Source organism: Microtus ochrogaster, unplaced genomic scaffold (assembly GCF_000317375.1).
Source record: "Microtus ochrogaster isolate Prairie Vole_2 unplaced genomic scaffold, MicOch1.0 UNK14, whole genome shotgun sequence".
Classification (NCBI taxonomy): Eukaryota; Metazoa; Chordata; class Mammalia; order Rodentia; family Cricetidae; genus Microtus; species Microtus ochrogaster.
Genome location: NW_004949112.1, coordinates 1,767,798 through 1,792,604, shown reverse-complemented (window position 1 = coordinate 1,792,604; position 24,807 = coordinate 1,767,798). Strand labels below are relative to the sequence as shown.

Below are 24,807 nucleotides of genomic sequence, written 5' to 3'. Positions count from 1 at the left end.
CCTGGATCCACAGGCAGACATGATGCTGGGGAGGGAGCTGAGTGTGCCGCACCTGGATCCACAGGCAGACATGCTGGGGAGGGAGCTGAGTGTGCCGCACCTGGATCCACAGGCAGACATGATGCTGGGGAGGGAGCTGAGTGTGCTTCACCTGGATCCACAGGCAGACATGATGCTGGGGAGGGAGCTGAGTGTGCCGCACCTGGATCCACTAGCAGCAGGAAATGATAGTGAGCCACAGGGCCTGGCTTGAGCTTCTGAAACGCAGAGCCCACCCCCAGTGACACACTTCCTCCAACAAGGCCTTACATCCTAATAGTGTCACTCCCTATGAGCCTGGTGGGGGGGGATTTTTATTTTAAACTACCACCTGAACTATTTAGAAAGAACCGTGACTTCTGAGGCCAGCTAAATCTAGTTTAAGTCTTTGGCTTGTCCACTTTGCTGTTTGTTTGATGTGCCCTCCCTGGCTACTCTGGGTCCTTCCTTCTCTTCCTTTGGCAGGTGATTTTCCACCCGGAGTTCCTCTCCTCCACGAGCCCTCTGCTCCCTGTGGACTATGAGGAGTTTGTCCGAGGCTGTCACCTAGGAGTCTTCCCCTCCTACTATGAGCCCTGGGGCTACACACCTGGTGAGTGTGGGGAGGGGAAGGGGTAGCAGAGTGCTGGGGTTTGTGCAGTTCTGGCATGAACCTGCAACATGGCTCCTCGGTTTAGGGATGATGGTAAGGGCTGAGCCTGTTCCATTGTACGGTTTTGTGACACAGAAGTCCACAGGGCTCAGGACTAGAAGACTGGTGTGGTGTTCATTTCCAGTGGTTGTCAAGGATAACCTCGTCTCCAGTTTGCTGGCATGTGATCTCTCAGAACCATGAGGTGCTGATGAGCAAGACTGTTCGCAGTGCTTCTCAGAGTTGCTATGTAGCCAAGGCTGGACTTGAACTCCTTTGTGCCCACCAGACAAGCTGTCTACCAGCTGAACTTCCTGGTCCCCTCTCCACAGCCCCATTCAGCCCTGAGCTCTGAGATGCAATCGCCTGTTTCAAAGTCTCCCTCACTGAGGGAAGACCATGGGGCTTTCTTGTGAATTTTTGTTTTTTACGCAGGGTTTTGTGAAACCCAAGCTGGCCACAAGCTCACTGTGTCTGAGGATGACCTTGAACTCTTGACCCTCCTACCTCTATCTTTTGAGTGTTTGTATTATAGGTATATTCATCAATTCTCTCTCCCTCTCTCTCTTACACACACACACACACACACAGAGTGAATCATTATTTCTCTTCCTTACAGAGCTTGGGTGAGGGGTTACTCAGAGGAGTGTGGGCATCCTTAAAGCAGTCCTATCACAGAGGAGTCTCCCCACCTCCATGGCTGCAGCAATGGGGCCTCCTCCCACACTCTATACTGTAGGACCTCCTACGGCCATAAGACCAATAAGGCTGGAACCGAATTACACATATCTGGGAGGATATGTGGGAAGGAGTTCCTGGAATCTCCAGAGAGGGGTAATGCCCACCCCCTCCTTCTACGAGGAAGAGGAAGCTGCAGCCCAGGCCTTGAGGGTCACTTGCAAGTTCTGGCACTGCTCTAATTAAGATAATAGTGGCCGGGTGCTGGAGGCAGAGGCAGGTGGATTTCTGTGAGTTCGGGGCCAGCCTGGTCTACAGAGTGAGTTCCAGGACAGCCAGGGCTGTACAGAGAAAACCTGTCTCAAAAGTCAAAAAAAGCCGGGCGGTGGTGGCGCACGCCTTTAATCCCAGCACTCGGGAGGCAGAGGCAGGCGGATCTCTGTGAGTTCGAGACCTGCCTGGTCTACAGAGCTAGTTCCAGGACAGGCTCCAAAGCCACAGAGAAACCCTGTCTCAAAAGTCAAAAAAAAAAAAAAAAAAAAAGATACTTGCTGCCATGCCTGAAAAGCTTTGTTCTACCATGGGGTCTCTGTCCCCTAGACTTGAACCCATGGCAGCCCTTGCCTTAGCTTCCTGTTGTAGGGCCTATCCTGAGCCTGGAATCACCGGCTTCCATCAGCTCTCTCTGAGCTCTCTCCTCACCCTAGTGGAAGCGCACTGGGAAGGCTGAGGCAGCAGTCAGCATTTCAGGGCCTTCCTGGGCTCCACAGGAAACCCTCAGACAAACCAGGTAGCAGCCAGCATCTACACCTGCAACGCTCACTAATGGACGCAGAGACAGGAAGATTGGGAGATCAGAGTCATCCTTGGCTGCCTCCTGAGTTTAGGGTCATCCTGGGCTACATGAGACCCTGTCTCGTACGACAGTGACTGGAGAGATGACTCAGCAATTAAGAGCATTGACTGAGCCGGGTGGTGGTGGTGCACACCTTTAATCTCAGCACTTGGGAGGCAGAGGCAGGCAGATCTCTGTGAGTTCGAGGCCAGCCTGGTCTACAAAGTGAGTTCCAGGACAGCCAGGGCTATACAGAGAAACCCTGTTTTGAAAAACATACATACGTACATACACACATACATACATATCTCAGAACAACAACCACCAACCTGACTATGACCATGTGATAATCCAAAATTTATACTCTGGCACCAGGCACACATGCACACACACAATGTATCTTATGTGATTAAATAAAGTTCTTTCTATAAGCCCACCATTAGTGTTCCATAAATAAGTATCCTCTTAATCACGGGCTCTTCAGCTGATTCACTTTTCTGAGTCTCCTAGCTTCCCTTCCTAGAAATGGGGGAGGCCCTCAGCACCCCTCAGGTACAGCCAGGGTGTGCTTGGCGCAGTTGCCAGCAGATGGCAGTGTAGAGGCATCTCTTGCGGAGCAGGCTGGAGACCTGCTGAGTTTGCTTTCCCACTCTTGGCCCTACAGCGGAGTGCACCGTCATGGGCATCCCCAGCATCTCCACCAACCTCTCGGGCTTTGGCTGCTTTATGGAGGAACACATCGCAGATCCCTCAGCTTACGGTCAGTACAAACAAAGGACAACAAGGGGGGTCTCGCCCACAATTCAGACTTTTTTTTCTTTTTTTTTAACAAACCCTGATCCCTGCGTCTCTAGGCATTTACATTCTGGATCGGAGGTTCCGCAGCCTGGATGACTCCTGCTCACAGCTCACCTCCTTCCTCTACAGTTTCTGTCAGCAGAGCCGGCGACAGCGCATCATCCAGCGGAATCGCACAGAGCGGCTGTCAGACCTGTTGGATTGGAAGTACCTAGGCCGGGTATGACTGACTTCCCTTTCCTTAGCCTCAGCTGGTTCTGTAGCCCTAAGAGGCTGGAGATGGATGGGCGTGGTAATGCGTGCCTTTAATCCCAGCAATTTTGAGACAGAGGCAGGAGGATCTCTGAGTTCCAGACCGTCCTGGTCTACAGAGCAAGTTCCACAATGCCAGTGAAACACAGAGAAACCCTGTCTTTATAAAAACAAAAAGAAGCTGGAGATAGGGCAGCATCTCCTACTTATAATAATTGCTGTCTCTTTAAAAAATTAATGGGACAGGAGCCTTGGTGGCACACACCTTTAATCCCAGCACTCAGGAGGCAGAGGCACACAGATCTCTGTGAGTTTGAGGCCAGCCTGCTCTACAAAGAGAGGTCCAGGAAGGCCAGGGCTGTTACACAGAGAAACCGTGTCTTGAAAAAGAAGAAATTAAATTCGTTGCTGGAGAGATGGCTCATTGGTTAAGTGCACTGGTCGATTCCCAGGACCCACATGGTGGCTCACAAACATCTAAAATTCCATTTCTAGGGGATCTGACAGACATACTTGTGTGCACAGACACTACAAGCAAGCGAAACACCCCTTCCCATAAAAAACAACAACAACAATAAATCCGGTGGCCCCTGTGTGTAGCACTGAAGAGGATACCTGGGGCTCACTGGATAGCCAGCACCCTATTTATGGCAAACCCCCCATCTCAAAAAAACAAGATGAAGGCCCGGCATTGTTACACGTCTTTTATTTCAGTACCTCACCTGCAGAGGCAGGTGGATCTCTGTGAGTTCCAAGCCAGCCTAGTCTACATAACAAGACCTGACTCCAAAAAGAAAAAAGAAAAAGATGGGTTGAAGAGAGGGCTCGCTGTGGTTAGGCACACTTGCTGTGTGATTATCAGCATGCAGACACCAGCACTCACAGGAAATACTGGTCATTCCACCGCCGGGAGTCAGTGCCTCTTCTGGTCTCTGCGCGCACACATGCACAGCTTACATACACGTATGCATATACTCACACATGAATAAGCAAATCCTAAAAAGAAGCTCCTGAGGCAGAACACCTGAAATTGTACTCTGGTCTTTGTAGATGGGTACATGAGCGCGCGCACGCACACACACTCACTCACTCACTCACTCACTCACTCATGCATACACCAAAAAAAAGAGAAAAGACACAATCCCAGAGAGCTTAGACAACAATGCAAACACTAAGAGAGACTTACATAGATCTAATCTACATGGGAAGTATAAAAAGACAAGATCTCCTGAGTAAATTGGGAGCATGGGGATCTTGGGGGAGAGCTGAAGCGGGGAGGGGAGAGTCATGGAGGGGACCAGAGAAAAATGTAGAGCTCAATAAAAATCAATTTAAAAAAAAAGGAAAACAAAACAACCTAGAAATAACATCTGGCCAGCGTTTTTTTCATTTGTGTGTAGTGGCGTGCCCAGTCAGCACCTGATCTGAGAATTTGTCTGCCCTGTGGTAAGGTGTAACAAAGATGATCCGTGCCTAGCCAGACGGGGCATTTGCAGTTACATAAGGATATTTACCTAGGACAGACAAATCTACTCAGTGAACTTGTTTGCCTAAAGGTGTAGCAAAATGGAGCCTGCTGACAGTTCAGAGCCAGTTGGGCGTGGGTAGTCATCCCCTCAACTCAAAACAGACAACAGTCAGGTGTGGCCAGCTGTATCTATTGGCCCAGGCTTGTCATCCCGGGTGCTTGGAAGGGGGAGGCAGGAAAACTATACTATCTATAAGCCAGCCTAGCTAATTACCAAGGGAAAGTTGGCTGTCAAGCCCTTGCCTAGACTCCTCCTGTGACAGGGGTGGAGCTTGGCTCAGTGTTGGCTCAGGGGAAATGGGGTGGTTAGGTTGTAGACCCTTACCTAGCACCTACCGGAGTGGTACAGTGTAGAGACCCTGCCTTGCTTCCCCCGGTGATAATCTGGGGAGCGTGGCTCTTCTTTTAATAAAATATATGGCCAGGCTCCAAAGCCACAGAGAAACCCTGTCTCGAAAAAAACCAAAAAAAAAAAAAAAAAAAAAAAATGGCCAGGCAGTAGTGGCCCATGCCTAAAAAAACAGCACTCGGGAGACAGAGGCAGGCCAATCTCTGGGTTTAACAGGACCACCATGGCTACACAGAGAAAAAAAAAGTGGCTGGGCTTGATCTGCCGGTAGCTGGAGTGTAACTCTGACATATTTTGTCCCCCTTTCTGCCCAGTACTACATGTCTGCACGCCACATGGCCCTGGCCAAGGCTTTTCCAGATCATTTCACCTATGAGCCCCACGCGGTAGATGCGGTAAGTGAAGCCCGGACCAATGTTGGGCCGGGCGGGACAGGCTGGTTTGGGACTGACGGTTAATGAACACTAATGAGGGCTTACGTGGCGCCCGTTCACCCTGTTTGTGTCTGCTCCGGGTTATGCAGTCCCAGGGGTACCGTTACCCACGGCCAGCCTCCGTGCCGCCATCGCCCTCACTGTCTCGACACTCCAGCCCTCACCAGAGTGAGGATGAGGAAGAGCCCCGGGATGGACTACTGCGGGAAGACAGTGAGCGTTATGACGAGGAAGAAGAGGCTGCCAAGGACCGCCGCAACATCCGAGCACCGGAGTGGCCCCGCCGGGCCTCCTGTTCTTCCTCCACAGGTGGAAGCAAGAGAAGCAACTCAGTGGACACTGGTGCCTCCAGCTCACTCAGCACACCCACTGAGCCCCTGAGTCCTACCAGTTCCGTGGGCGAGGAGCGTAACTAAGCCCCTCTACCCCACTCCCTGCCTGTCCTGTGTCCCTCCTGCAGAGGGCCTGATAGATGGGAGGGTGCCTGAACCCCACTCCAGACCCTGAGAGGGACCCGTACCCAGTGTGGTCCACAGCCCAGCCTGTTTCAGACACTCCAGCCCCTGGGCTCCAGCCTTGGAGCCCCCACACTCCACGCCGCTGTGTGCCTTTCTTGAATTGCAGAATGCATTCTTTGTGTTCTGGTCTGGAGTCTCCAGACTCAGACTGGGTCCCAGAGGCCAGGAATCTGCCTTTGTTCTTCGATGCCAGAGGTTTTCAGTCTCCTGGTTTATTGTTTTCCAGGCTGCAGCTTCTTCATTTGATCCTAAACCACAGAGTATGCTGTGCTCAAGCCTGCCCCCAAGACCACCTCATGTTAGAATCTGTGGCCTCCCTGCAACTGGGACGCCAAGTGCAGAGTTAGGACGCCTCAGGGATTAACATAGTTGAATATGAGCTGGAAAAGTAGCTCAGTTGTCAGAGTGCTTGCCTGGCACACCCAGGGATCTAGCTCTAACACCTCACCTCGTAAACCTGAATTGCTGGTGCACGTCTGTAATTCCAGCACTCAGTAAGTAGAGGCAGAAGGGTCAGGCACGTCTTCGGCTACACAGGAAGTTAGTTCAAGGCCAGGCAGGGCAAAAGTCAATGAAGCAAAGGTAACAGTGCTTAAGGTCCTCCATTTCAGCCCGCAGCTGGGATTCCAGGACAGGCTGCAAGCTTGGTCTCCCTGGGTGTGTCCTGCTCATTTCTCCCAGGGAGCATGCAGAGTTGGACCAGAGGTTATTCTTCCCTTTGGCCCAGTGTCCCCTCTACCAGGAAATGCCTCCTTTGAGAACAGGGTGACTGTCAACCCCACAACGGCTCAGCCTGCGGTGAAACAGCTGGGCTTTGGCTCCCAGTGGCCAAATCAGGAGTCTGATCACTGTGCTGCCCCCTGGTCCACTTTCCTGATCTAGAACCGAGCCCACTGGCTTCTCGAAGCCCCACGTGTACCTCAAGGCCTTTCTGCCTGCAAGCTTTGTCTTGCCCCAGCTTCAGTGAAGGGGGGCCCTCATACCTGAAGCCCTTCTTGGTTTGCATTTGGAGGGGGAGGGCAGAAGGTGTGTGATTGGAGTGTGTCCAGAGATGAAAAAAATATACGTGTATTTAAGAGTTCCGTGTGGCTGAGCATGAAGTCATGTGGTGCGGCGTGTCTCCCCTCCGCTCCCCGGCTGTGTGTAAGCTTAGTTTTTCAGGTAGGTCCTTGGCACACCTCAAGGTGGTGGCTCACATCTGCAGCAGTCCTGCCTTAGCCTCACAAACACATAGCAGGAGCCCCAGCTTCCTCCTGGTTTCAGTCTGCTCTTGCCTGCCCAGCGCTTCTGTGCAAAGCCATGAATTGCTGTTGGGAGAGGCCAGTGTTTTCAGGAAAGGTGATGTTGACTTAGTTTGGATTTGAGGCTCAGTGACGCTGGGTAGAAAGATAAGCAGGAAGTCACAGGGGCTCGCAACAAAGGATCCAAAGTTCAAAGCCTCCCTAGACTGAGGCAAGACCCAGCCTCAAAGAATGAAAAGCAGCCTCCTGGGGTGTGGCTAAGCAGGATGTCAGCCAACACCGTGAAAACCAAAACTTTAATGTTTCTCAGTCCACTGGCTACACTTCCTTGGCTCTCAGACCTCAGTGCCTTCTGCATGGCTGAGTTCTCCCTTCAATCTCTAAATCTGAGGATGGGGTGGCCAAGACTACAAAGCAGTGATTGTATTGGGTCATTTTCCTGCCCATGTGACTGTCCACGGAGCAGTTGCACCCAGCCCTCCTCCTGTATGTTAGAGCAGACACAGCAGTATAACCCAGTGACCCTATCCCACCCACCCCCGGAGCAAGGTTTTGGTTCCCGTTTGGACAGTGGTCCAAACTTTCACATCCTCCTTTTTGATGGGCCCCAACCTCTAGCTCAGCATCCCATGGACACCCTGTGACCCTGGCTGCCCCACCCTCCCAGCATGCCTTGCACTGCATTTAGAAGCCCTCTTTTGTTGTTTAGTGTTCCTTCAGTGATAGGGGGTAGCTCATTTGAGCTCAGCTATGAGGACTCCACTCCTCTGCCAAGACCCATCCCTCCAACACACATGGTTCCCACAGAAAACAAGAGTCGGGACATCACCAACTGCTGCTTCAAAAGGCTTTATTTTTACTTGGTCCAAAACTTGAGAGGGGCTCCAGGGCGTTACAAAGCTGCCTAGTGGCTTCTTGAGAGGTTCGGGTGAAGGTCCTGAGGCGGGCTGGTGCAGAGCAGAGGTGGGAGCCCCTCAGAAGGAGAGGCCTCCTAGTCATGCTTGAGAGTGAGCCGCTCAAAGAGGTACTCGCCCAGAGATGCCTGGGGCCCAGTAGCCAACCTGCGGAGGTTGGTCAGGTGGTTGCCCATCTTCTTGATGACCTTCACCTCCTTATCCAGGAAGTGGTTTTCAAGGAAGTCACAGAGCTGCAAAGGAAGAAGAGACATCAGAGACCCAGTTCTCAGAGGCAGGTGTGAACAGGAGGTTAGGTGAAAACTGTCCTAAGGACAGGTAATAAATAACTGGAGATGGTTCTCTATAATCACAGTGTTCAGGGGCTGAGACGGAAGTATTACTGGGAGTTCAAAGCAAACACAGGCAGCCAAGGTCTTGCCGTAACAGGAAAAAGGGACTAAGAAGGTACTTACATGAGGATCTGTGCGGGCAGAGCCCAGGGAATGAAGATCCAAGAGGGCCTGGTTCAAGTTCTTCTCCAAGGCCAGGGCAGCTTCCATGGCCTCCTGGGTTTTACCCCACTCATCTTGAGATGGCTTCTGCACAAGAGAAAATAGTATCTCAGAACTAGTCCTCCATCCTCCTCCCAGCCAAGAATCAAACGGCCTATGCAGGGCCTGCTCAGTACAGAAACATTACAGCCCGCTTCTGATGAGTTCCAGGTCAACTAGGGCCACAAAGTGAGACCCTGCCTCCCCGGATCACAGCATCCTGTGGTCTCGGTTTGCACTGCGTTTCCCACTTTGAGGCACTGTGCATTTTAACTGTCTCTACCTGCCAATCTCCACCACCACCACCACATACACGCCTCAAGAATGGAATGCAACTTTCCAGCAGTCGGACCTATATCGGGTCAAAACCACGGGATGGCAGTAACAAACCAAGGGGCCGCATGGGTGCGGCGCGCTCTGTGGTGACCAATGTCCCCCGCTCTCACCTGCACATCCTGAAAGAGTGCACGGCCTCCGCGATCGTTCTGCAACTTGAGGAGACGCTCGGCGCCCTCGCGCTTCTCCTCGGCCAATTCGCGGAAAAAGTGGCCTACACCCTCCAGAGCCACGTCATCCCGGTCAAAATAGTAGCCCTGCGGTAAGAAATATTACAAGCGAGAGTTAACGGAACGCAGTGGCGCACACCTTTAAACGCAATACTCGGGAGCAGAGGGAAAGCATGTGCTAGTCGAGGCCAGACTGGTCGTCCACACTGTGCTACAATCTCAAAGTAAACAAGAGCTGTGCAGGGGCGAGGCCGGCGCACGAGGTCCCCGCCCTCGATGGAACAAAGGGGGCCCGCGCATGCGCAGCAGGGTGGGCGAGGGACCCAGTGCGGAGGGCAGCCCGGGCTACTCACCAGCGAGAGGTAGGTGTAGGAGGCCCGCAGGTGCAGGTTGACCAGGCGGTTCATGGCAGCCTCCACTTCGGTGGAATAATTCTGACGAATCTGGGAGGTCATGGTTGAGACGCAGTCTGGAGCTACTCGCAAAGAGACGGTGCTGGCTGGTCCTGGGAGCTGAAGGCGGCGAGGTGATGGTCCCGGAGGCTGCGGCTGCAGATGAGGAGCGGTGGAAGCTAACAAAGGGAGGCCCCGGGTCTGTTCCGTCCAAACACTGTTGAAGCAAGACACAGATCCACGGGATCTCCGAAGGCTGCTGCGGGTCGAGCGGGGACCGCTCCTTTTATATTGTGCTGACCCCCCCAGGGGGCGGGACGCCGCAGCCAGGGATTGGCCAATGGGCGGTGCTGTGAGGCGGAGAAGGAAGATTGTACTCGACCAATCCTGACTGAGGGGGATCTCGGCCCCACCCTCCTCCATGGGGGTAGTCACGCGCCTGGAGCGCGAGGGCGTTGTGAAATGGAGGCTGGGGGAGGGGCGGTGGTCGTGGTTCGAGCGCGAATCTGAGGTCGGGTGGTCCTGGCGATTCGGGGGAGGGATGGCTCTGAGCTCCTTTGGGGGTGTCTCACAGAAGGCAAGGCCTGAGAACATGAGTTCAGCGATGGGCTCAGGTGGGTGGGGTACGTCTGTAGGACAAAGAGACCCTCCATTGCCCAAGAAATGCTTCACGTGATGAAGGGTATCACTTCATGGGGATATGTGGTATGGAAGGGGTACCCAGAAGTCTAGGGTTTCAAGGTTCACGATGCTTCGTGGGTTTGCTTTTTCCCTGCGGAGGTCTTTGGAAAGGGTAGAGAGCTCTGGAGTATGGCGTGTGCGCGTCTCTGGTGCTCTGAGTCCTGGTTAGCCTGTTTGGTCTGGGGACCGGTTTTTCTAGGAACTGAGACTTGCCTATGGGGAATTTCTGGGCTGCCTTTCCTGGAGACTGGTCCAGAGGCTTCCTTGCCGCTTGTTCTTTGGGAATTAGAGAAATCTGAGTCTACAGAACAAGAACTCAGGATTCAGGAAAATCGTCTTCAGCCAAACACTTGATGCATGCAAGGTCCTTGTAGGACAGGAAAGGCCCCTACCAGGGTTCCAACCTCAGGAACTTGAGAGGGCAGAGGTGAGAAATGTCCCATCCTGGAAGGGGAGTTAATACAAGGAACTGGAAAGATTGGCCTTGGGGCCTGGGAAAAGGCCCACTGGCTGCTGCTGAGTCATTGGTGGAAGGGGTAGCCCGGGCCAATACTGCCGAGTCACGCTGAGCTCAGCTTGATAGTGGTTGTGGGATGGGGCTCTGGCCTCACCTGTCCTCAGCTGAGGGACGGTGGGGCTGTGGCCTGTGTCATCCCCCCCCCCCACACCGCGGTTCGCTCCCTTCTTTCCCCAAGTGTGTTCATGTAGTTTTACTCTGGGGGTGGGTGTCCTACACATATCTTTCCCCTGACTTGCCGTCTGCGGTGCCCCGTTGATGTGGGGACCAGTTAGTCATTAACCACAGCCTGACCTTTGTCTCCAACCTGACAGACCTGGACAAGGTAATAAAGGTGTAAAAAGGCAACATCCGGGAACCACAGAAAATAAGGGCGCACTCTGAAGGCATGGCGGAGTGTAGGGAATATGGGTGGCAGTCTCATGGGGGAAAGGACCAAACCCCCTTTGAAAGTCCTCCTCTCCTTCTGTGCCTCTCTGGCAATCCAGCCCCTAGGAGTTTGCTCTCTCCACTCTGTTCTTCGGATCCAGCAGGCCTGCAGCCTACACCCTGTCCCCAGAGCTAAGGCCAGCACGGCAGCTGCTGCACCCTTTGCGGAGCAGGCTGTTCCCTGGTGGGCAAGGGGCCTGGTGCTGTTGACACCAGCTGGGTGAACACTGGACCATACAATCCAGAGTGGACCTGAGGTTTATTGTCCCACACCCCAGGCCACCATTCCCACCCTTCCCAATAATTACAAAAGTAAGAAAAATGCCTGTCCCCTGTCCCCATTCACCCCAGAAAAATGCCATAATTTATGAAGAAAAGACACAGTCCAAGGCAGCAGGTGGCCTCAGCCCATCTTCTTCCAGATCGTGAGTGAGGCAGTGAGGACTCCAGCCACAAAGATGGTCACTGTCTGCCATGTGGGGGTCCCGAAGTACGAGAGGAGGCCATCCTGGAAACAGAGACATTTGTTACTTCAACACCAAACTGCAAGGGGGAGTGGGAGCAGAAGAGCTCACATGTGGGAATTCTAAGGGGACCCCAGGACTAGAATCCTAGCCCCAACACTCAGGACCCCGAGGCATTCTAAGGGGACCCCAGGACTAGAATCCTAGCCCCAACACTCAGGACCCCGAGGCATTCTAAGGGGACCCCAGGACTAGAATCCTAGCCCCAACACTCAGGACCCCGAGGCAGCAGGGTTATAAGTTTAATGTCAACCTGGGAAATTTGTTGAAACCTTCACTCAAAAACAAGAGGCTGGGTGCTGGCACATGCCTTTAACCCCAGCCAGCACTCGGGAGGCACAGAGGCAAGTGGCTCTCTGAGTTTGAGGCCAACCTGGTCTACAGAGTGAGGTCCAGGACTGTTTGTTACACAGAGGGACCCTGTCTCAAAAATAAAAAGCCAGGGCCGGGCGGTGGTGGCGCACACCTTTAATTCCAGCACTCGGGAGGCAGAGGCAGGCGGATCTCTGTGAGTTCGAGACCAGCCTGGTCTACAGAGCTAGTTCCAGGACAGGCTCCAAAACCACAGAGAAACCGTCTCGAAAAACCAAAAAAATAAATAAATAAATAAATAAATAAATAAAATAAAAAGCCAAAACTCAAGAGGCAGAAGCAGCTGGATCCCTGAGTTCAAGGTCAGCATGTTTTACAGAGTGAGTTCCAGGACAGCTAGGGCTACACAGAGAAACCCAGTCTCAAAAAACCAAAAGCACCATAGGGCCAGCAAGCTATGGGAAACGTGCTTGTTGCCAGGCCTTTATCAACGTAAATTCCATCTCCAGAACCAGCAGGGTCGGAGAGAGCAGACCACTGCAAACTATCCTGACTTCCACACACGTGCTTACAAGCGCACACACACATCAAAATAAACGTAAACAGTAAATAAAATATACTCCCCCTACACACAATCCCAAAACAGGAAAACAAAAACAAAATTCGACTTTGAAAGTGGTGGCGCACGCCAGCACTGAGTGGAGGATCGCGTTTGGACCAGTGTTGGTTACACAGTAACTTCCAGACCATCCCTGAGCCACAGCATGACCCTGTCTCCACCTAACAAACTGGCACGAAGGAGGGAAGCAGGGTGCTGAGAAATTCAAGGGAGTCTTCAGCTAGAGTAGTCTGAGGCCGGCGTGAGGTAATGAGACAATCTCAAAAAAATCAAAGGGAAGATCAAGCTGGGATCAGAGGATCACCAGTGTACTGGAGAGATTCTGAAGGGAAAGCCATCTCAGCTCACAGAAGTCAGAGGGTACCAGATGCACCAAGCTGGGAGATGCAAGGACAAGTATCTTAGATCATGTCTGACAGCCTGGGGCACCTCTGTGGTGGCCCTTGGTTCTATGGAAGTGGTTCTCAATCTGTGGGTCATGACATAGAAGATACCCTGCATACCAGATATTTACATTGTGATTCTATGGTTGGGGTGACTGCAGCATGGGGAACTGTATGACAGGGCTGTAGCATTAGGAAGGTGAAGAACCATTGCTCTAAAGTGTGGCAAGAACTGAGGAGTCTCACCCAGCCGCCCTGGTCTTGGATCCAGACAAGCAGCCGCTCTCGGAGGAAGTCCAGTGTCCAGCCCATAATGGTTCTGATGAGCTCGGGCACTTTGGTGCACAGGGCCTGCGGGGAGTGGGGAGGTTACACTGGGGTGAGTCCTGTGCCCACACTGCTGGAGAAGGAGGTCTCAAGCCTTTCTATCACTCCTTGGCCTCTATAAGCAGTGGCTCCTCCTGCTTGAGTCAGCTCCATCAACTACGATCTAGGAAAAGCCACCTGCTTAGGAACCTGACTCCCCAGTGCCCTCTAGCCCAACACTCAAAGGCAGGGCAGGGGGAAGGCTCAACAGCAGAGCACCAGCCTAGCGTGTGTGCCTGGTTCTAACCGGGAAGAGCTGGAAGTGCAGAATGTTTGAGCTGGCTTTCAGGGCCCAGACACCTAGGTGGTGGTGTTTGTTTTGTTTTTTGTTTTTGTGAGACAGGGTTTCTCTATGTAGCCCTGCCTGTCCTGAACTCTCGTAAAGAGATACAGCTGGGGCTGGAGAAACGGCTCAGTGGTTAAGAGCATTGTCTGCTCTTCCAAAGAAAGGTCCTAAGTTCAATTCCCGGCAACCACAAGGTGGCTCACAACCATCTGTGTAGTGGGGTCTGGTGCCCTCTTCTGCCCTACAGACATACACACAGTCAGAATATTATATACATAATAAATAAAAAAAGAGAGAGATACAGCTGTCCTGAGTGCTGGGATTAAAGGTGTGTACTACTACTCTTGGCCCAGATACCTAGTTCTTTTGGAAGGATAAGGATGTTGAGGACTCTAAGACCTGGGAACAACAATGGCAATCTGGAAAGCTCTGAAAGCCCAGCAGGACCATGGGAAGAACTCTTCCCAGTTTTGCTGTTATGAGCTGGAGTTTCCTAAGCCAATCTTGAACTTCTGGACTAAGGTGATTCTTTTGTTACATTATAGCTGGGACAATATACACACACCACCAGCACAGGCAACACACCTCTTCATGTCTATCACTCTGATGCAGGCTGACTTGACAGAATAAGCTTTAACCAGCAATCCTCAACCCCTCAAAGCTCAGGTCCTAAGCCACCTTCTAGAGACGTTTTCTAGACAGCAGCCTCAGGACTTGCTCTCTTGACTGGAACAATGCATTTTGGGGTCCAAGGTAGACTACTGTTCAGACCACTATCCTCCTGCCTCCAATACTGAAGTCCCATCAGCCCAAGCAGGAAACCACATCAAGGAGATGGGGGGGTGGCATGGACGATGGTCACAGTGTAGTCTCCCTACTCTTGCCCTAACATACCCTACCACAGCCTGATCTCGAATGTTCTCTGTAAAGATAACCTTGAACTCCTGATTGCCTACCTCCAATTCCCCAAGTGGTGGAACTGGAGGAATACACCAAACACACTTGGTTTATGTGGTACTAAACCCAGGGATAGTATATATATATATATATGCTAATCAAACACTCTATCAACTGAGCCATGGTCCCAGCCCCCTTTTTATGTTTGTGTAGGGTGATGGGAGATCGAACCTAAGGCTTCCCTACTCAGCCACACACCCCATTTGTCATGCCCATTTCTCGGGTTTGTTTTGTTTTTGTAAACTAGCTTTTAAAGCCGGGCAGTGGTGGCGCACGCCTTTAATCTCAGCAATCGGGAGGCAGAGGCAGGCGGATCTCTTGTGAGTTTGAGGGCAGCTTGGTCTACAAGAGCTAGTTCCAGAACAGGCTCTAAAACTACAGCGAAACCCTGTCTCAAAAAACCAAAACAAACAAACAAAAACCACCTAGGTTTTAGGTAGCCAGAATAGTCTGAAACTCAGTATTTAGCTATAGTTAACCTTAAACTTTGATATTCCGACATCAGTCTCATGAGTACTGAAATTAGAAGCATAAACCACCACGCCAGTTTTAAGGTACCACCTATCCTGAGAAATCTTTCTAGGCTTCTCTGATCCATCCACCTTACTTCAACGTCACAACAACCAAGCAGAGCTCCATCAGGAAGGGCTAGTTGCTTTGTTGGGTCAGAGACTAGGTGCTGGGGTTGGGCCCTCATACATTAGGCCCAACCCATTTGTTGAGGGGATAAATACACAGCCATTTTTCTCCTGTCCCTGGACCTCACCACCCGGGCCACCACAGACCCGAGGGTGCGCCCCTGGGCCCGCGACCCTGTGGCTACTCACCTTGAGCACCAGTTTGCTGGCAAAGTAGAAGAGGGCAACGACCCGGCCCCAATTGAAGTTGCCATCGGCAAACATGTCAGCTGCCACGCGGAAGAAGACCTCTCGGGGGGAGTCTGTATCTACGTCAGCAATCATCCTACAGGACAAAGCAGTGCTGAGCAAGGTGGGCAGACCCATCAGGAGTTCCCACAGCCTCCCCCATGCTAGGACAAAGGCCAGAGCCTGCGCTGGGAAGGAGGTGAGGCACCTAAGAAAGCAAAGTTCCCAGGTCCTGGGGAGAAAGTGACAGCAGAAGTGCTCTCCTGATACCTACAAGTGGAGGGCGGCACAACACCTACCTCCAGGGGCTCCAAGTGGGACGAAGTGGCTCAGCCCCTGCCTAAGACTCATGGGAGGTGTCAGAGGCACGGCTCTGTGGTAGAGCACCTGCAAGCGTCTACCAGCCAGGGACTGGAGACCTGGCTTTAAGGTAACTTATTCCTGCAGCGCCCACGGATGAGAGGACTGTGGGCATGGCTCGGTATAGTACAGCACCTACCCAGAACCCACCACTGTGACTCCGGGGTGGCCTACCATGTAGAGTATCCCTAGCGCAGAGTATCTGAGGACCAGAGTACACAGTGCCCAGTTCTCGAGGGGGCATAAATCCCCGGATGGACCCCAGGTTGCAGGAACCACACCTCTGCAGTTCCATGTTGTTGTCCAGTTCATCTCCAATTCGCCTGAGACACTCGCCCAGTTTCTTGGTGGACGCATCCTGCGGTGGCTGCTCCAAGGTCAGCTCAGGCGTCTCCCCTGCCATCCTCCCAGCTCGGTCCTGGATGAAACTAGATGTGAATGGAAGTGGGTGAAGGAGGCGCAGAGTGAGAATCGCGTGTTGCTCCCAAAGCCAACCCCACCACAACAGGGCCTCACTCACACTCACCCCTGTAGCAAAAAGGCCCCCGTCTTCATGATCTGCTCAGAGCTGGTGGGCCCTGGTGGAGAGAGGAGGAAAGGGGTGCCTGGACTCCTAGGTCCCGGGAAGAGTCAGGGGGCTGGGGAGGCTCATAACCCTGAAGGGAGACAGAGCTGGGTACCCTAGTAGTGAAAGGCAACATGGAAAGCAGGACGACTGCTCCTGATGGACAGGGGGCGGGACCCGGCCTGCATCCCAGCTCCTCCGAACACGGAGAACAGGGCACCAAAAGCAAACAGGCCCCCGGCCCGAGGGGCGGCGCTGGGACCCGGCCCAGCCCGGGCGACCAGCAGGAAGTGGCGCCAGCGACAAGCCCGGGCCTGCCCTGGGGCGCGCACGCGGATGTCCGCTGTCGGGGTGCGGATGCGCCCGGCGGGATGGATCCGCGCGCCCCAGCGGACTCCCACCCGAGCCCAGAGCCGACGGGGTCCCGGGGTCCCTCGTCCGGGACTCGTCCTCCGCCTCCCTCCTCACCGCCGCCTCCGAGCTGCTCCCCCGACCCGTCCATCACCGCCGCTGCTTTTCGCCGGGTGCGCCCCGGGCGGCTACAGCGCGCCCCGGTCACGTGACCGCTCGCGGACGTGCGCCCCTCACGTGGGTGCCCCGCAACATGGCCTCCGCCCCGCAGGGCTGGTCACGTGACTGCCGGTCTGCCGGGGCGGGGCCTCTGTCTCGAGACTGCGACACATCTGCATAGGGCTTCCGCCTTCTGGGATTACAGGTTTGGGCCACAGTACAGGGTCTGCATGCGCGATTCTGCCTGAAGCCAGACCAGTCAGTACTCATTATTCCTTTTGCCATAGCTTTGTGGCAGAGAGCACTAGAGAAGCTGAAGTAAGATTACCTCGAGTTCAAAGCCTGCCTAGGATAAGCAACAAAGCCTCGTCTCAAAAACAAACACCGAGACCAGGCATAATCACTTTGTCTCTCAGCACTTGGAGGCAGGAGGGAGTATCGCCTCAAACTCAAAGCCATCCAGGACAGTAACCAGACCCCCATCTGGAGAAAATAAACAAACAAAACCAGATCAGGGTGATAGCCAACAGGGGCGAGGTCAGCCCTGAAGACAGTGAAGCAGGAAGATTGCCAAAGAATTTGAGGCAAGCCTGGACTGTACAGTTTGAGTCCAGACTGCATTACTAAGAATTGAAAAATCAAAATCAGGCAGTGTGTAGAGGCTACTGCGTCTTTAATGCCAGCTTCCAGACCCAGAGGCAAGCAGATCTCTGTGAATCTGAGATCTCTCTGGTCTACTTAGGGAGTGACAGGTCAGTTAAAGCCCAGTAGTGAGATCCTCCCTCAAAACAAACAGAGAAAGGAAGGGGTTGGGACAGACCCTAGTGTGCGCCCATCCCTGTAATCCCAGAACGTGGAAGCCCTATGTAGAATTGCTATGAATCTCAAATCAGCCTGCATGGCCAAAACAGACTTTGTCTCAAAAGGAAAGAAGGGCCAGGCAGTGGTGGAGCATCCGTTTAATCCCAGCACTGGGCACCCTGGTCTCAAACCAGGGTTCCAGGATAGCCAGGGCTGCACAGAGAAACCCTTTCTCAAATAAAAACAAATGAACAAAAAACAAGTAAATAAGCCTGGCTATGGTGGCGCACGGAAGAGGCAGGCGGATCTCTGTGAATTCGAGACCAGCCTGGTATACAGAGCTAGTTCCAGGACAGGCTCCAAAGCCACAGAGAAACCCTGTCTCGAAAAACCAAAAACAAACAAACAAACAAACAAACAAAAAAAAGCCCTCCTAGCACCAGGGTTTTTTTCTCATTGTTTCTTTTTCTTTTAACTTTTTATCGATCCTTTGTGAATTTCACATCATGCACCCTGATTCTACTCATCTCTCATCCCTCACATCTACCCTCTGCCCCTTCGACCCCCACAAAACAAAACAAAATTTAAAAGAACAACAAGAAAAACAGAAAAAATTAAATAACAACAACAAAATTCCATGTGGGAGCCTAGTGAGTCACACAATGTATCCTAAATCCATACTTCTTTTTTTGTTTGTTTGTTTTGAGACAGGGTTTCTCTGTAGCTTTGGAGCCTGTCCTGGAACTAGCTCTTGTAGACCAGACTGGCCCTGAACTCACAGGGATCCACCTGCCTCTGCCTCCTGAGTGCTGGATGAAAGGTGTGCACCACCACCACCCCACTCTGGCTGAATTTTTTTAAAATGTATCTATTTTATTTTATACGTATGAGTGTTTTGTCTGTGAATGAAAAAAAATAATAATAAAGAAAGGACATGACTCCTCATAGGTATGGTGGAGAAGAAAGTTTATTGGAGCTAAAAGGTAGGGTGTAAGTAGAGGCAGAGACTTCTGGGAAAGTCCAGCATTGACAAGACGGTACTGACCGCGGTTATGAGGAGAGAAGAGAAGAGAACTGAGACGCAACAGCCAAGGAGGCAAAGGTACAAAATGGCAGGAACCCAAATGTCTGGATTACACAGGGCAGAGCTTCTGGGGAGCTCCTGGGCTGGAGGGTTCAGGGTAGAGGGCAGGGTGTGCCAGCCATGCCCCACCACCAACAGGTAGGGACTGAGGGATGCTGGGAGCACCTCAGCCCTTTGACCCAGGGTGTGAGACTCACGGCCTGCACATGGATGTGTACCCGGTGTGCCTGGTTGCTCACGGAGGTCAGAGGGCATCGGATTCTCTTGAACTGTGGTTAAAGACAGTTGTGAACCACTTTGTGACCTGAATCAAGACCAACGAGGACTATTAACTCCTGAGTCATTTCTCCAGCTCCAGGGTCTCTGTCGTCGTACCCCCCCCTCCCCGCCTCCTGAAGCCCCCCAACCAATCCCTCTCTAGGGGCTCACATTGGAACTGGATGACCTAAAACTTGCTGTGTAGACCAGGCTGGCCTCAAACTCAGAGATCTACCAGCTTTTGCCTCCCCATTACACCCTGCTGTCACAGCCACTCTCAATCAATCCCTAAAAGGAGAGGAAGAGGGATGGATACAGTCAGAGCAAGCATAGCAGGGTTACCTGGCAATCCTAGCCACCGGGTATTCTGCATTCCTTCGAGGTTATTTTGGGTTTCTCTTTGTAGGGTAACAGGCCAGTGGAGAATCATCCTGCCCTGGCCTGTCCCCACCCCCATGACCCAGGGTTAATGTCTTAATCATATTTCTGACTGCTTGGTACTTTCTGTGGCTCACTGTGCATGCATAACAGACCCTATAAAAGCCTGCACCTGGGGCTGGAGAGATGGCTCAGTGGTTAAGACCACTGCCTGCTCTTCCAAAGGTCCTGAGTTCAATTCCCAGCTACCACATGGTGGCTCACAACCATCTGTAATGAGATCTGGTGCCCTTTTCTGGCCTGCATGCATACATGCAGACAGAATACTGTATACATAATAAATCTTCACAAAAAAAAAAAAAAGCCTGCCCCTCTGCCGAGCCCACTGCTGTCTCTGTTGTGGGGTTGCTGCCATTCTGGGTTTCTCCCCAATAAAATCTCTTGTGTGAGATTTGTTACATGACGTGACTGTGGGATTCTTTGGCTCCAGATCCCCAAGATACCCTTGGACCAGAAAACACTTTCAATCATTATAACCAGAAGTTTCTGTCCTGCCCAACCAGTTCCCAAATAACCACTCAGAGGCTTATATTAATTTAAATGTTTGGCCTATGGCTCAGGCTTATAACTAGCTAGCTCTTACATTTATTTTTTATGGTTTATTTAACTTTATTTCATTTGCATTGGTGTGAAGGTGTCAGATCCTCTGCAATTGCATCTTCAGACAGTTGTAAGCTGCCATGTGGGTGCTGGAAATTGAACCTGGATGCTCTGGTAGAGCAGTCAGTATTCTTAACCACTGAGCCATCTCTCCAGCCCCTAGCTCTTACATTTAAATTAACCCATTTCTATTAATCTGAGTATTGCCACGTGACTGTGGCATTATTGATCTGCTGGCATGTTGTTCTTGGGCAGCTGGATGGCGTCTCTCTCAAGTCTGCCCTTTTTCTCCCATATCTCTCCTTGGATTTCTCACCTGGCTCTATCCTGACTTGCCATAGGCCAAAGCAGCTTTATTTATCAACCAATGAGAACAGAACATATTCACAGCACACAGAAAGACATCCGCATCAACTCACACTTCCCAGAGCTGCATCCTAGTGGGTGTGAGGACAGGTGATGCCAGAATGTGCAGGAAGAACATCAAGAGGACGGTGACTCTCAAAGCCCAGAAAGGGCTTTCTCCAACGGGAAAGCTCGGGCTGTTTTGCAAAAATAACTCCAAAGCAATGAGGGTCAAGCTAGAGTGTCCCAAGTAGGAAAAGTGTCCAACCCAGGAGCTGCACCATCATTTGTCCTGAGGGAAGGTGACTCCAATGGCCTTCCTCACCTCCTCAAGAATTTCAGCCAAGAGCTCACTCTCTGCCAGAGGCACTACAGGACTTTCCTTAAGACCTGGGAGGAGAGAGCACAGGAAGCCTCGTCCAAAACCCACACACTGGACACCAAGAAAACTACAATTCCCAGAAGTTCTTATGGAATAGGCGAGGTGATTTGAGCAGGTGGATGTCCCTCAGCATCCTGGGAAATGTAGTTCCAAATTACCTGCTTGGGCTGCAGGGTAGGAGGGAGCACAATATTCTGCTTAGACTGATTGTAGTCCTTCACTCCTTACCTTTACGCAGGCACTCGCGGACGTGATTCGCTTCATAACTCATGCATGATCCGTTTAAAAAATTGTAGTTTTTCCCAAGGGCAGGCGGAGGGAACTCTTTACGCTCACCATTCACTACCAGCTCCGTTGGGCACCAAGTTTTGCAAATCTGGAGGAAGATAACAATGCCAACGCTACCACTCAGCCCTTACCAGCAGAGCTGCAGACTCCACTCCAGAAAGTATGCCTAGAGGGCCAGGGGAGGAGCTCTGGCACCTGAGAGATAAGGCTTTATCCCCATTCGACTTGTGAGGTTCAAGTTTGCCTTCTGCCGGCATTGGGGTTGATGAGTTTGATCCTTGGCAATGATCCTGTCATACTAAGACCCTATCTGTTGTCTCCTGGAATCAAAACCAGCTTAGACTTGAGGACCAGCTCCTCCTCCAGTCCAGTAATGAAGGCTCAGGACCACACTGCAGAAGGGCATCATCACTCTTGGAGATGAGTGCTCATGAGGCCCAGGCTGGATCCCAACTCCCAGTGAAGCTGAGGTTGCCCTTGAACTCCTGATTCTTTTGCCTGGTATTACAAGTGTGTGCCACCTTACAACCCCTTCTGTAGAAGAGATCCCACAGGAATTCCCAAGTGTTAGCACCTAGCCTTTGAACTACCTTCAGTGATTGTTACCTTTCCTTTAAATGTTTGCTTCTTAGTAATGGGAGGACTAGGCAAACCAAGAAGTCTCAAGGCTGAGAACCTCTCGGACAAAGAGTTCCTTCAAACAACTTCAGATAAGAGTTGGGTATGTGGAAATTGCTTGCTTATAAATCCTGCCAGGTGGTGGTGGCGCACACCTTTAATCCCAGCACTCAGGAGGAGGCAGAGGCAGGCGGATCTCTATGCATTCAAGGCCAGCCTGACCTACAAAGTGAGTTCCAGGACAGCCATAACACAGAGAAACTCTGAAAAGATGTATATCCTGTAACAATATAAAGGCTTTCGTAGAGCAAGGAGCAGTCAGTTCCCAGTTCACGGGAAGCGGGGACCCTGCTTTTGCTAAGCCCGATTCCCTAGAATGACCCTTGTTCTTCAAGGACCCACACAAAGCAGGGTGCTGACAACCTTCCTTCTTACCTGGTAGACCTGAACACTAAACTAGGCTTCTGCCCACCTGTAGGACAGAATGGAACCAGTGGATGGCAGCTGGGACACGAGGAAGGGTGGTAGAAGTCCTACAAAATGCAGGAAAGTGCTGAAACTATTCTATAGCTTAACTTGCTGGATATATGATTTCTTCTCCCTTTTCCATCTTTTTCATTGCCGTGTTAGGGATCAAACACACTCAGCTGCACGCTAAAAGTGTGCTCTCTGCTGAGCCGTGCACACGGCCCTCGCTGGAGGATTCTAGGCAAGGCAGATCTCTCTCTCTCTCTAGATTCTTTCTCCTTTTTATTTTTGAAGGTCTTGCTAAGTAGTCCAAACTGTCCTTGAAATCCCTCTGTAGCCCAGAATGGCTTGGAACTATGATGCTCCCTGCACCCCAGGCCCAACAGGATCTCCTTTCTTTGGCAGCTAGGTGTCAACTGCAGGGTACCATACACGCTAGCCATGTCTTCCACTGAGCCACATTTTCAGACCAAAAAATCCGATTTCTGTCTAGCAACAGCATTCCCAGAATCCAAGAAAATCTGGCCGCTGGTGAGACACAGATTGTCTGGAGACAACTGGAAAGTCCTAAGCCCGGCTAGCATGATGTTTAGAACCTGAACGGTTCACAGCAGAAGTAGGTGGCGGAGTGTGGGCCTGGAGGGTTATGTCCACTCTTGGTGCTCACCTGAGTTCCCGGCTTCCTCACCGGGATGGAGAGCAAGCTGTATGGAAAGCCCACCATTGCTACAAATCACAGCTGTTCAGCCTCCGTGCTGGGCTGACAACAGGTCATGATGGGCAAGCCTGGGCCAAAATGAACCATTCCCTCACTTAAAATGCTTCTGTCAGACATTGGTCACAGGATTAGGGAAAGTAACAAATACAGCTGGAAAGAACTCAGGGCTGGAGAGTCACTTGGTGGAAGAGCATGTGTTCAGAGTTGGGAAGGTAGGCACCAAAAACCAAAGGCCTCAGAATAGGGGACTATAACCTTAAGGCCAAAACCGCATCCCTTGGCTTGGCTGTTGAGGAGTCTGAATGTCTCAGAAGCAGGGTAAATAGTGGTTACTTCAGCTTTAGCCTCCCTCCCCCCCAAGGCTGCTGCACAGCCTTTCGAGACGTGTGTCGCTCACCTGGGCCATGCCCTTGGTGCCAATCACGTATGCTGTGTTGGGGAGGTTGGAGGTGATGCTACAGGTGAAGCTGCCGTGGACCCCTCCTGGGTACTGAAGTAGCACACTAACGGTGTCGTCCACACCTGTAAAGAAAGCGCAGGTCAGCACAGGGCAGGGGCGCAGGACAGACTGCACCGGCTCCAGCCATGGCCCAGACACTTTCCTAAAAAATATGATTTATTTTCATTTTAAATGTATTGGTGTTTGGCCTTCATGTGTGTCTGTGTGAGGGTGTCAGATTCCCAGGCACTGGAGTTACAGACAGTTGTGAGCTACTATGTGGGTGCTGGGAATTGAACCTGGATCCTCTGGGTCATCTGGAAAAACGGCCAGCGCTTTTAACCTCTGAGCTATCTCTCCAGTCCCTGGCCCAGACACTTGGCCTGGTTTTTGTTGTTTTCTTTAGTCTCGTTTTTGTTGCTTTTGCTGGGTTTTGTTTGACAGAATTTTCTGGAGTTCGGGCTCAAGCTAGCCTTCTTAGGGATTAGATAATAACCTACCCAGACCCTCCTGTCTCCACTCCCTAAGGAGGCGGGATTACAGCCACACACCGCCATGTGTCTAACTTATTAGAAGTGTGCCACAGCACAGCAGTACAAGTGAGAAGAGTCCAGAAAATTCTCTCCCGACGGGGATCAAACTCTGGCCTCGAGGCTTCCAAGGTCTCACCTGGTCCCTGTTATCCTGTTTGTTTGTTTATTATGCATAATGAAGTGTTCTGTCTGCGTGTATACCTCCATGCCAGAAGAGGGCACCAGACCTCATTATAGATGGTTGTGAGCCACCGTGTGGTAGCTGGGAATTGAACTCAAGACCTCTAGAAAGACAGCCAGAGCTCTCCAGCTCCCCCACCCTGTTTTGTTTTTATCAAACAAGGCTTCACTGTATAATCCAGGCTGGCTTTGGACTCATGAACTCTTCCTGCCTCTGTCTTTCAAGGGCTGGGATTACAGGCTTGAACTACAATACCCTGAATTAATAATAATGTACTTTGAACGAGCAATTGTATGGCATCTGAATTTTACCTCAGTGTGTAGGAGACCTTGCTGCTCTTCCAGAGTAAGTGGGTTAGTTCCCAGCACCCATATGGCAGCTCATAGCTGCCTGAAACTCCAGTTTCAGGAAATCCAATTCCTTCTTCTGACCTCTGAGGTTACATAGCATATGTTCATGCTGACACACATACATACATACATACAAATTAAAATAACCTTTAAAAAAAATCCTGCCGGGGGCTGGAGAAATGGCTCAGTGGTTTAAGAGCATTGCCTGCTCTTCCAAAGGTCCTGAGTTCAATTCCCAGCAACCACATGGTGGCTCACAACCATCTGTAATGAGGTCTGGT

At 51.6% G+C, this 24,807-nt stretch overlaps 4 protein-coding genes across 5 annotated transcripts in view; 1 reads left to right on the top strand and 3 right to left on the bottom strand.

Annotated features, from left to right (window-relative positions):
• Nucleotides 1-7,209, top strand: part of Gys1 (glycogen synthase 1) — a 19,820-nt gene extending 12,611 nt beyond the window's left edge. Inside the window, exons 12-16 of the mRNA XM_005366799.2 lie at nt 505-631; nt 2,848-2,943; nt 3,038-3,201; nt 5,425-5,505; nt 5,634-7,209. Of these exons, the coding sequence (XP_005366856.1) occupies nt 505-631; nt 2,848-2,943; nt 3,038-3,201; nt 5,425-5,505; nt 5,634-5,960 (795 nt within the window). The 3' untranslated portion in view covers nt 5,961-7,209. The remainder of the gene's footprint in view (nt 1-504; nt 632-2,847; nt 2,944-3,037; nt 3,202-5,424; nt 5,506-5,633) is intronic.
• Nucleotides 7,210-8,136: 927 nt separating this feature from the next.
• Ftl (ferritin light chain) lies at nt 8,137-9,974 on the bottom strand. The gene is made up of 4 exons (XM_005366797.2): nt 9,610-9,974; nt 9,197-9,343; nt 8,673-8,798; nt 8,137-8,450 (listed from the first exon to the last, which is right to left on the bottom strand). Exons 1-4 carry the CDS (start codon nt 9,709-9,711, stop codon nt 8,295-8,297), a joined length of 531 nt encoding a protein of 176 aa, XP_005366854.1. The 5' UTR covers nt 9,712-9,974; the 3' UTR covers nt 8,137-8,294.
• A 1,543-nt stretch (nt 9,975-11,517) lies between these two features.
• On the bottom strand, nt 11,518-17,085 carry Bax (BCL2 associated X, apoptosis regulator). 2 transcript variants are annotated; one of them, XM_005366794.2, is made up of 6 exons: nt 16,982-17,085; nt 16,475-16,526; nt 16,230-16,376; nt 15,550-15,685; nt 13,360-13,464; nt 11,518-11,783 (listed from the first exon to the last, which is right to left on the bottom strand). In XM_005366794.2, exons 1-6 carry the CDS (start codon nt 17,013-17,015, stop codon nt 11,679-11,681), a joined length of 579 nt encoding a protein of 192 aa, XP_005366851.1. In that variant the 5' UTR covers nt 17,016-17,085; the 3' UTR covers nt 11,518-11,678. The 2 variants fall into 2 exon arrangements, with proteins under 2 accessions (XP_005366851.1, XP_013209088.1); XM_013353634.2 differs by lacking the exon at nt 16,475-16,526 and having other exon boundaries at nt 16,230-16,377; nt 16,981-17,033.
• A 3,053-nt stretch (nt 17,086-20,138) lies between these two features.
• Nucleotides 20,139-24,807, bottom strand: part of Dhdh (dihydrodiol dehydrogenase) — an 11,801-nt gene continuing 7,132 nt past the window's right edge. The window contains exons 5-7 of the mRNA XM_005366793.2: nt 23,421-23,545; nt 21,160-21,307; nt 20,139-20,939 (exon numbers count right to left, since the gene is read on the bottom strand). Of these exons, the coding sequence (XP_005366850.1) occupies nt 20,833-20,939; nt 21,160-21,307; nt 23,421-23,545 (380 nt within the window). The 3' untranslated portion in view covers nt 20,139-20,832. The remainder of the gene's footprint in view (nt 20,940-21,159; nt 21,308-23,420; nt 23,546-24,807) is intronic.

Excerpts from the sequence above, each read along its gene's own strand:
- Ftl (XM_005366797.2), bottom strand. The coding sequence starts at position 9,711 with ATGACCTCCCAGATTCGTCAGAATTATTCCACCGAAGTGGAGGCTGCC. Across the intron at positions 9,344-9,609 it reads CCTACACCTACCTCTCGCTG|GGCTACTATTTTGACCGGGA; the intron begins GTGAGTAGCCCG and ends TTCTTACCGCAG. Across the intron at positions 8,451-8,672 it reads CTGCCCGCACAGATCCTCAT|CTCTGTGACTTCCTTGAAAA; the intron begins GTAAGTACCTTC and ends CTTCCTTTGCAG.
- Bax (XM_005366794.2), bottom strand. The coding sequence starts at position 17,015 with ATGGACGGGTCGGGGGAGCAGCTCGGAGGCGGCG. Across the intron at positions 13,465-15,549 it reads CCAGCAAACTGGTGCTCAAG|GCCCTGTGCACCAAAGTGCC; the intron begins GTGAGTAGCCAC and ends CACTCCCCGCAG. Across the intron at positions 11,784-13,359 it reads TCCAAGACCAGGGCGGCTGG|GATGGCCTCCTCTCGTACTT; the intron begins GTGAGACTCCTC and ends CTCTGTTTCCAG.